At 56.8% G+C, this 11,067-nt stretch overlaps 1 protein-coding gene across 1 annotated transcript; it reads right to left on the bottom strand.

Moving 5' to 3' along the window:
• Positions 1 to 5,743: 5,743 nt before the first annotated feature.
• On the bottom strand, positions 5,744 to 10,704 carry GNAT1 (G protein subunit alpha transducin 1). Its single transcript, XM_069473651.1, has 8 exons — positions 10,599 to 10,704; positions 9,222 to 9,264; positions 8,973 to 9,114; positions 8,716 to 8,873; positions 8,498 to 8,626; positions 8,150 to 8,279; positions 7,703 to 7,856; positions 5,744 to 7,589 (listed from the first exon to the last, which is right to left on the bottom strand). The coding sequence occupies exons 1-8, from the start codon at positions 10,702 to 10,704 to the stop codon at positions 7,399 to 7,401; spliced, it is 1,053 nt and encodes a 350-aa protein (XP_069329752.1). The 3' UTR covers positions 5,744 to 7,398.
• Between the last annotated feature and the right edge of the window lie 363 nt (positions 10,705 to 11,067).

The following is an 11,067-nucleotide window of genomic DNA, read 5'->3' as shown; positions in this document are numbered from 1 at the left end:
GAAAGGACTGATCTGGGGCTGATGTAATCCCTGGATCAGAGTTCACCTTGATAATGTGGGCCCAAAAGACTCCCACCCCGCAAAAGGGCATGGCTCTGCCAGACAGGAGAGGTGCCCACCATGGTCTCACGTCTGCCCCTTGCCTCCCACCTAAAGGCACCCCGGATACTCACAGGAGCCATTTGTAAAGGGCTGGTGGCTCCCATTGGCAGTGCCTGAGGGGCCAGGCCTGGCTCAAGGTCACCTGGCATGTGGGTGTTGGGGTCCTCATCCAGCCTGGAGGGGGCAGGGGCTGGCTGGGCTGATGGGGGAGGCCCAGAGCTGGGTGTGATGTGGGGTCCCCAGGCCAGTTGTGGCCAGGCTCGGGGAGGGGCTGCATGTTTGTTGTTGCTAGGCCTGGGCCCTGGCCAGGGCAAACACAGCTCGGAGGCCTTTCCCTGCCACCTGCCGAATCTCCCAGCCCAGCTTGTGGTGGCCGGACAGCTGGGCAGCTGGGACAGGTCTCTGAGATCTGCCGGGTGCCTTCTCCCAGAGGCCAGAGGGAATGTCCCTCCATGCAGCTGCAGTGTTGGGGTCAGCCACCTGGGCTGGAGGGTGGGGGAAGCTTGATTTCAGGCTTCAGCCCAGCTCCTGCCTCTACTCTCCCATCTCCGCAAACTTAAATACAGGCCCAGGAGACTGCCAGACACATGGGGCAGAACTTAGGGTTCCAGGATTGCTCAGACCCTCCTTGCAGGGCCCCACAGCCCTTTGCTCTCCCCCACTCTCTCTGAGTCATAAATTCTCAGCCCTCAGCTGGGCAGCCCCTTCTCACCATGCCACCCCCTCTGCTGGCACACCATCCACATAGTGCCCCAAGACCATCTCCAGCAGTGACACCTCATCTTCACCTCCAACCTGGCCCTTCCAGAGCCCAGCTTCTGTATCCACTGACTCCTCCCACGGCCTGCAGGCTTTTGCCCTCACCGGCTGGCCTCCCTGATGTCCCCCCAGCTTGCTCCCAGTGGGCCTCTCCACCTCCCCCACCACCCTGCTGACCACATGCACACTCATGCTGTTTGCAGAACATGTCAGCCTCCGTGCTCCTGTTTCTCTGCCCTCGTGGTTCCCAGAGCCCGAGATTTCCCACCCTGTCCCACCTCCTTGGCAAACTCCTACTTGTCCTTTAGCACCCAAATGGAAGATCCCCCCTAAGATCTCACCAAGGAGAGCCAGCTATTCCAATACCTGCTGTGCTGCTCTTGCCATCCCACCCGCAGGGTCTCCTAGTGCTATCTATGGGTGGTCTGGGTGGGAAGCCCCTGCCAGGCTGGAGGGCACGAATCAAGGACAGCCTGATGGAGAAGCAGCCTCTGGGCTTGGCTCTGCCAGGGGGAAGGAAAGCACATGGCAGGGCAGGGAAAGAAAGGGCAGCCTGACTGGGGGAAATGGCTTGATCAAAGGGACAGGGAGTATGAGCATGAGGTTAGCAGGGATAGGTGTGGGGGAGGGGCAGGGCACTTGTTCCACAGTCATTTTGGGGGGCTGAAGGCCTCATGGGAGAGAGTGGTTACCTCCACACTCCAGGGTCGCGTACCCACACCCACAGCTCCTGACTACACTCTGCTCGGTTTGGTCCCTGGGAGGCTCCTCTTTGGCCACGAGCAGGGGGTTAGTGTCACAACACAAGGCGTGGAAGTGTGGAGGGGGCCCACAGGCAAACCTCCCTTCTAGCCCTTCCCCAGCTTGGGCCCCTAGAGCTGGTGACCTCTTGGCCAAGGCCTGCCCCTGCAGCCCTGGCATGACTGCCCTCTCTCCCCTGAGATCTGGCCCCTGGCTTTTCTGGCCACTGAAGCGGCTTAATGAGCCCTGGTCACATGGGCTGTGCTACTGCCTGTGGGGAGGGCTCAAACCCCCAGCGGCCACCCGGCCAGGCCCTGACGTCAGTGGCATTAACCGTACACCAGGCTTGTCTAATCTCTGGTCAGTGGCTGAGCCAGGTTAGTGCCACCAGAGCCAGAGCTGAGGGCCATGGGGGCCCTCAGGGACACGTTGAGGTTGTAGGTCAGGCAGGGATGGTGGTGGCTGGAAGTGCCCACAGTAAATGTGCCGCCCCCAAAAGGCCAAGGTGTGGCCACTGTGCTGTGGGGAAGCTCTCTCTGATCCTGGACTGTGAATCAGGCACCAGGCACCCATTGATCTTGTTCCTTAGGGTGTAATTACATTGGAATGGTGAGTGGGGCTGAGCGGGCTTCAGGCTGGGAGACTCAAGGGCTCCTCACACTTGCTGGCCAAGGACAGGGCAGTTGGAGGCCCAGCAGTGTCCCCAACCCACAGGATCCGGGAATACCAGTCCTGAATCCCAGACCCTGGGGCCAGAATGATGTGTGGGAGGAGACTCCCCGAAGGGCATGGCCCAGCTCCTGCATATTGTTTGGGCTCTTCTCTGTCCCTTGCCCAGGAAGGCTGAGGAGCTCACTACCTTTCTTCCAAGACAAGGCGGCTATGCAGAAGGCACCATTGCTCCACCTCTCCTGACAGCTTCCTCCCTCTCAAGCCTAACACTTCCAGCTCCTCAAGGCCTCCTACTCTCCGCCTTGCCTCTGCCCACTACATCCCTGTCACTACCCCCTGCCCCACCTCACTCCAGTAAACTGCTTAGAGAGAGGGTCCTTAGTAGAGATGTGTATGCCCAGCTCTGCCAGGCCTAAGACCGTCCAGCAGGGATCCGGCACCACTGGCCAGAGTCCCATCCTACCCTCAGGGTTCTGAGCAACACCCACGTGGCTGCCCACGTGTGTGCTGGGCTCCCTAACCCAACCGGTATTCTTCCTATGCTCAGTCCTGGGTGGCCCTCACTCTCCCCTCTCCAGTCCCCCACAGGCTCACGGTCCTCCTCCAGCTGGACATCGAGGATACTGCCTACACTTGGCTTTCTGCCCAGCCCTGAGTGTCTGTCTGCCTCCTGAGCATCTCTTCCAGGTGGCCACAGCTCCTGCAAACTCAGCCCATTCAACACTGCCTTGCAGTCCTGGCTTGGTGGCCATGTCTTCCATGCTTGTTCAACCGCATAGGCCCAACCCCTGTCGCTGAGCTCCTCACCTTGCAGACCCAGGCTATGTTGGGTAATGAAGACATGGCCTATGCCTCATGGGTCCCCCAGCCCCAATCCCTTCCTTGCCCCTGCCCATACTGGCCCCCAAGATAAATATGTGCTCCTATATACATGTTTTTTTTTTGGGTTTTTTAGTGGGATCTTGCTCTGTCACCCAGGCTGGAGTGCAGTGGCACAATCATAGCTCACTGCAACCTCAATCTCCTGGGCTCAAGCGACCCTCCTGCTTTAGCCTCCTGAGTAGCTGGGACTACAGACGCGCACGGCCACACCCGGCTAAGTAGAAAATTTTTTTTTATAGACATAGGAGTCTTGCTATGTTGTCCAGGCTGGTCTCAAACTCTTGGGGCTCAAGTTGTCCTCCTGTATCAGCTTTCCAAGTCACTGAGATTACAGATATGAACCATTGTGCCTGGCTCCCTTATATACATGTTTTTATGAAAATTTTTAATGACTGTTTTCCCAGAGGCAGATTTTGAAAATATTATTGATGATTTTTGTCTACATTAAAGCCAGGAAAATAAAATTATAATAAATTCTGTTTTAGGAATAAATAAATTATTTAATCTTAAAATAATGTGAGTTCAGGATGGGTGCAGTGGCTCACACCTGTAGTCCCAGCACTCTTGGAGCTGTGAGCTATGATCACACCACTGCATTACAGCCTGGGCAACAGAGCAAGACCCTGTTTCAAAAAAAAAAAAAAAAAAACATAGATCAGAGTTAAAAAGGCAACCCACAGAATAGGAGAAAAATATTTGCAAATCATATCTCTGATAAGAGATTATTTTCCAGAATATACAGAGAACTCCTAAAATTCAACAACAAAAAACCAGATAATTCAATTCAAAAATGGACTAAGGACTTGAACAGACACTTCTCCAGAGAAGAGATACAAATGGCCAATAAGTACATGAAAAGATGCTCAACATCACTAGGCAGTAGGGAAATGCAAATCAAAACTACAATGAGATACCATCTCCCACCCAGCAGGATGGGTACTATCAAAATAACAGAAAATAACAAGAGTTGGCAAGGATATGGAGAAATTGGAACTCTTGTGCACTGTTGGTAGGAATATAAAATGGTACAGCTGCTGTGGAAACAGTTCCTCAAATTATTAAAAATACAATTACTATATGAGTCATCTGTTCAACCTCTGGGTATATCCCCAAAATAATTGAAAACAGGATCTCAAAGAGATATTTGTACACCCATGTTCATAGCAGCATTATTCACAATTGTCAAAAGGTAGAAGAAACAGATGAATGAATCAACAAAATGTGGTATTATACAATGGAATATTATTCAGCCTTAAAAAGGAAGGAGATTCTGACACATGCTACACATAGATGGCATTGAGGGCATTATGCTAAGTGAAATAAACTCATCATAAACAGATACATACTGGGCTGGGTGGGGTGGCTCACACTTGTAATCCTAGCATTTTGGGAAGCTGAGGCTGGAGGATCGCTTAAGGCCAGGAGTTCGAGACCAGCCTGAGCAAAAGCGAGACCCCCATCTCTACAAAAAAAATAAAAAAATTAGCCAGGTGTGGTGGTGTGTGCCTGTAGTCCCAGCTACTTGGGAGGCTGAGGCAGGAGAATCACTCAAGCCCAGGAGTTAGAGGTTGCAGTGAGCTATGTTGATGCCACTGCACTCTAGGCCTAGGTGACAGAACAAGATCCTGTCTCAAAAAAAAAAAAAAAAAAAAAGAGACAAATACTGTATGATTCTCGTTATAAGAGAAACTTAGTCAAATTCATAGAGACTGAAAGTAGAATGGTGGTTTCCAGGGCCTGGGGGAAGGAGAAAGGGGAGTTATTATTTATGGGTACAGAGTGTCAGTTTTACAAGATGAAAAGAGTTCTGGAGATGGATGGTGCTGATGGTCACACAACACTATGAATGTATTTAATACCACTGAACTGTACATTTAAAAATGGTTAAGATGGTAAATTTTATGATACATGTATTTTACCACAATTTCAAAATTGGCAAGAAAATCCTAAAAACATATATAGGAACAAATATTTTTCCTTTTGCTTCAAGCCCCAATGTCTTGGCATGCCTCTGTTGGATTTTGATATTTTGTTCACTGTGGATTTTTTGCATTAATTTTGATTTTTAAACATTGTATTCATATATTATTTATCTTGATTACTTAATTTTTTGGCACTGCCATAAGTTTTGCACCCAAGGTAAGTGCCTCACTTGCCTCACCCTTATCCCAGCCCCAGTTATGTCCCAGCGTCAAGGGCTTCCCTGACTGTCCATCATCTCCTGGAGAAAGCCAGGCGCTCCGGCCCCTTCCCTGCGCCTCCTCCGCAGAGCTCCTGTGGCCACCAGCCCATGTTTCCAGGCCTTACACACTTTACGGTCCCCGACAGAGTGGGCCTTCACCTCAAAACTCCCACTTGATCCAAGACTGTCCCTTTCCCACAGCTCCTCTTCCCCTCAACTCCCTCCAAAAGGCACAAGTTGGTCCCCCACCAGCAAGAGTGTCCCCCACTTTGTCAGGCCAGGTGCTTCTCCCTGGAAGGGGCATATTCCCACTTCATGCCCAGCCCAGTATGGGCACTTAATAAATGTCCATGATCTGTGACAGTCAAGCCACACCCCCCAAGAAAGGACAACGGCGGCCTGATGCAAAGGTTTATTGCTGAGTCTGTACATCTAGCTGAAGGGAGAGAGAATTGTGCCCTGGCCTTGCAGACAGAAGCTCCTTGTCCCCAACTGCAGCACAGGCCCTGGCCCCTGGGCATAAGCAAAGGCTCAGTGCTTGATGAGGAAGGCAGGAGCAGGGATGAGGGGGAAATGGGCCTTCATCACTAATGGTTCAGGCTTGGCCCTCAGTTTCTCCTCCAGGGAAAGGGCCCTGAATGGAGAGGGCAAGAGAAGCTGCTGGCAGGGACAGGAGGGTCCCCTGGGTTATCTTGTAACCCCACTTGAGGTAGACTTTTTTGGGCACAGCCTGGGCCTCCATCCTATCCTGAATCTTCTGCCTGGGGCTGATCGATGGGAGGTGGACTCTGCCCCCAGCCACCCCTCAGAACTGCTTGGCTATTGGCTATAGCTGGTGTCAACAGTATCCTCCCTCAACAGACTGTCCCCTTGGCCAGCCAGCCCAGAGTACTGTGTGTGGGTGGGGGAGGTGGGGCATGGATCAGGTGTCAAGGACAGAGGGGGCAAATCCTGCTAGGGAAGGGGCCAGAGGGTTACTCCAAGCCTGGTATTTGGGGAAGGGTCCTGCTTATGTCTCTCCCTGGTCCCCAGGGGTGCCCAGATCTGCCCCCTCACTGCTAATTTATCTATGTGGGGACTGCACAGGCCAGAGGTGTCGTGGACTTTGGACCCTGAAGCTGCTGAGAGGAACAGTCACTGGCCACTGCATAGACAGGTGTCAGACTTGCCACATGGAGGTGGCTGGGCTGCTGGTAAGCAGCAGGCCTGCTCCCAGAAGGGACACCCTCTGCCCCGCAGGGAACTCTGGGAGGGAGGGCTGTTTGCTGAGCCCAGATCCACCCGGTGAACTGTGAGCCCCCAGGGCCAAGAGAGTTGCAAGAGATTGGTCACTGGGGCACTGCTGAGTCACTGTGAGCTTCAGCTGCCCCAGGTCCTGCCTGTTCCTAGCTGGGGCTGGCTGCTGTGAGTCCTGACGCCAGTGCAGCCAGGCAGTGAACGGCAGGGTTGGGGTTGGGGGTGTGGGGGGTATGATACGGGGCAGGGTCTGCGCCTCAAGACTACCAGGACTCCGGGTTGTGGGTTTAGGGCTGGTGAGGTGGCAGTCTGGGGCTCAGCAGTCCTGGGGGGCTGATAGGGTGCTGGGGGCTGGGACTACAGGGCAGCTAGGGCTACAGGGTCTCAGGGCAAGGGACACACATGAGTTCAGGCACCTGTGAAGAGAAAAGGAAACCAAGTCACTATCCCTGAGACTCACAATTAATGGGTTTAGGCATTGTGTGAGGCGGCCCTGGAAGCTGAGATACTGGGGGTGGGGTGGGAGAGTGAGGTTGGGGGATGTTGGGACCCAGGGCTAAAAGAAATTAAATGGGCGGGACTTGTGAGCTGGGGAGGGGCCTGTGGCAGTGGGGTGGAGCCTGAGGAGCCAGGGTGGGGCTTGGTCGCAGCGGGGAGTGGAAGTGGGGCGGCAGGCGGAGTGTGGGGTCAGAGAGCTTGGGCGGGGCGTGCTGATCTGGGGCAGGGTCTGCAGGAGTTGGGTGGGGGAGCTGGGGACCGGGCTTGGGGGTATGGAGACTAAGGGGGAGGAGAGGGGCGCGTCTGGGCCAGCGTGGAGCCCCACCTCAGAAGAGGCCGCAGTCTTTGAGGTTCTCCTTGATGATGATGTCAGTGACAGCGTCGAAGACAAATTTGACGTTCTGCGTGTCGGTGGCGCACGTCATGTGGGAATAGATCTCCTTCACGTCGCGCCGCATGTTGAGCTCAAGGAACTGCACCTTGATGTAGTTGCCGGCGTCCTCATAGGTGTTGGGCCCTGCAGGGGAGCGGAGGGCTCACTCCCGGCCCAGCCCTGCCCCTGGCGTGGGGAGCGCGGGCCCAGATCGCCGGGCTGGGGCGCCGCCCGGCGGCCGTGCCGGGGGTTCTCACCGTCGTAGTCCGGGAAGCAGATGCTGAGGTGAGCCTTTTTTATCTTTTCGGAGAAAACATCCTTCTTGTTGAGGAAGAGCACGATGGACGTGGTGGCGAAGTAGCGGTGGTTGCAGATGCTGTTGAACAGGTGCAGGCTCTCGTGCATACGGTTCTGAGGAGGGCAGCGGCTGTCGGACACCGGGGACAGGGGCCGCCGCCCCCACGCAGGCAGCATCCGGCCGGCCGGCCCCGGTCTCCGGACTCCCGGGCACGCGGGGTCCCTCCGCTCGGAGGGCTGCCAGAGAGCCTCTCGCATTGCCCCCTCGGGAGGGCTGCTGGCTGCCTCCTTGCCGCCTTCAGACGACTCTGGAACGAACACTCCCCTCCGCCCGCAGCGTCTCCAGCTGCAAGGGGCCCAGCAGCTCCGCCGCCCCCTCGAACTCTCTGGGCCTACTGGGCACTCACCACTTCGTCGTCCTCCACCAGCACCATGTCGTAGGCGCTCAGCGCCGCGATGAAGATAATGCAGGTCACGCCCTCGAAGCAGTGGATCCACTTCTTGCGCTCCGAGCGCTGCCCACCCACGTCGAACATGCTGCGGGGCGGTGGTGGGCCTGAACCCGCGCATCCGCCCCTCTGGACGCGACTACAGGCATCCCCTCTCCCTACGCCGCCGGGGAGCTGTCAGAGGGGACTGGCACCTGGAGGGGCCGGGCCTTTCTGCTGGCGGGGTAGCAGCGCAGGGAGGGAAGGGTCTGGGCCTCCGGCGGTGAACTCCGGGGCAGACCCCCTGAGCTAGGGCGCGGGTCGTACCGGAAGTTGAGGTCCTTGAAGGAGAACTGAGTCTCAATGATGCCGGTGGTCTTGACACGGGAGCGCAGCACGTCCTGCTCAGTGGGCACGTAGCCCGGGGTCACCAGGCGCTCCAGGTCGGAGAGGTAGCTGCGGGAGACCCGAGGGTGTGAGCGGTGTGCAGGGCCGTGGCAGGGCCCCGCCCGCGCCCCCGCGTCCTGCCCCGCCGGAGCGCTCACTAGCCCGCGGAGTCGTTGAGCTGGTACTCGGAGGCGCGATCGAAACAGGCCTGGATGCCCGAGTCCTTCCACAGCCGCTGGATGATGTCCGACATCTCCTTGGGCATCGTGCCCTCCTCGATAGTGTCTGCCATGTGCATCAGCTTCCGGGCGTCGTCCTGGGGGCAGGGTGGGACTGGTTGGTGGCAACCATGGACTTGGACCCAGTCGGGCGCCTGGAGTCCCAGAGGCCCCGCTCAGCCCGCCTCATGGCACACCTGGCGCGCAGAGTCTCCGTACTGGATGTTGAGCGTGGTCATGGCGCGCACGATGGCCAGGATGGACTGCAACGTGTTGCCATAGATGATGGCTATGAACTCGAGGCACTCTTCCAGTGAGTACCCGTCCTGGTGGATAATCCTGCGGCCAGGGCAAGCAGGGTCAGCGCCTCGTGGGCGGGTGGGGAAGGACAGGCCCCGGTGTGCTCCCCCAACCCCAGGGGCCTTGGGACGGGCGGGGGCACTCACTTCATCTGCTTGACAATGGTGCTCTTCCCGGACTCACCGGCACCTGCAAGGGAAGCCACGCCTCAGAGCCGAGCTGACCGCCTCCCCCCCTGCAGTGAGGCCCGGAAGATGGGGCGGGCCCGAGCTAGCAAGGCGGACCGGCAAGAGGCCTGGGCGCCAGCCCGAACCCCAAGTCACACCTGCACTTGCTCCCGCCTCCTCCCCCCACCCCCATCCCCGCTCCAATTCATAGTAATGTCTTGACGCCCTGGCGGCCAAACGTTTGTACATGCCAAGAAAGTGACAAAAGAGGGCCAATGAGGGGAGCCAATGACATCAGCTGTGCGGGGACGTGGGGAGTTCATTAGACCCGGGTATAGGCAACGCTTATTAGGCTATGAGACAAAAATAAAGAAATCCTGGACCGCCACCTTGTGGTAAACTGTGGTACTGCACGCAGGGATTATTTGAGATGGGTCGACCCCTATTTTTTACATGAAGGGGTGGGGAATGTCTTCAAGAGGCTCAGAGGGAATTAGAACCTTTGGGTAGGGGAGAGGACGGAGCTGACAACCCTTCTAAGCCTGACCTCGCGAGGGCGTCCGGCACAGTTAATGGGATTTTCGGCTTAGCCAACCTGCCTTGGGGAGTAGGGGTGGGTCCTGGCTTGGTCCCTCTCCCCACCTCCAGCTGGTTGACTGGACCCTGGAGAGCTTGGGTGGAGCCTGCCCCGCCCTCTTAAAGCTGCTCTTTCCCCTTGGGAGGTCAGACAGTGACCTAGAGGCAGGCCTGGATCAGCCCCATCGCCCCTCAGTGCCCATGGGCACAGTGACATGGCCCTATCTGCTCTGTACTGGGCCTGAGTACCCCGCCACCCCCTTTTGCTGCCTTGTAGGCCCATCAACAATAAAGCCCTGCACCTGAGGGCTTTTCTTTGTGGATCTGGGTGGTGCAAGGGGCTTCCCACTGCTGGGAGGACTATGATCTCCTTCCCAAGGGTCCAGTGTGAGGCTCTCAGCGAGGCCCCTGGCTTCTAAGCCCTCCCCAGAAGGCCCATCAGATCAAAGGCTGGAGCTTCAGGGAGCCCAGCCGGGGCAAAAGTGTGCCATATACACACTCTTGTATAAGAGTGTGGTTGGCACACATTTCCGGGGGGGAGAGGTTGCCTGAGGCAGGGCCCTCTCAATCGGGGCTTAGTAGGATGTCAGCCTTGGGGGACTGCGATATCATCTGTCAGGCCTGGTCTTGTCTGACCAGGGCTCCCACTCTGCTCTGTGCCCTACCCTGTCACAGGCTCATGCTGCTTCCCAAGGAACCCCTACTTCCCCAAAGGGCTGTCTGCCTGCCCCTAGGCCGCTGAGCTGGTGGCAGTTGCCCCACCTGGGCCCATACACCTACCCAGAAGCAGCAGTTTCACTGTTCGAGCATCCTTCTCAGCATCCTCTTTCAGCTTCTTTTCTAGCTCCCTGGAGTGCTTCTCCTCAGCGCTGGCCCCAGCCCCCATGGTCTCAGCAGCAGTTAAAGGGACAGTGTGGGCAGGTGGCTCTTCTTGATGGAGGGGATCCCAAGAGCCTGGCCTCTCCGGGTACCCCTTCTGGCCCCAGGAGGACCTTCAATCAACTGGCTCTCCACGGACCTGTGCAGGCCCTGGTGGGGCTGCTTAGTGGGATTTGGGGGCTGGAGGAGGTGCCCAAAAGCCAATCAGAGACAAGGACAGGTGAAGCCAGCTCAGCCCCCACAACCCTTCTAATCAGGCTGGCATGGCCCCAATCCCTCAACCGCTGACTCTGCACCCGGCTGTCCCCCAACCCCCACCTTCCAGGAGAGGCCTTGGAGACAGTACTGCCTCTGCCCAAGGGAGACAGGT

Source organism: Eulemur rufifrons, chromosome 7 (assembly GCF_041146395.1).
Source record: "Eulemur rufifrons isolate Redbay chromosome 7, OSU_ERuf_1, whole genome shotgun sequence".
NCBI classification, from domain to species: Eukaryota; Metazoa; Chordata; class Mammalia; order Primates; family Lemuridae; genus Eulemur; species Eulemur rufifrons.
Note: the sequence above shows the minus strand (reverse complement) of the source record. Positions and strands in the feature narration are given on the sequence as shown.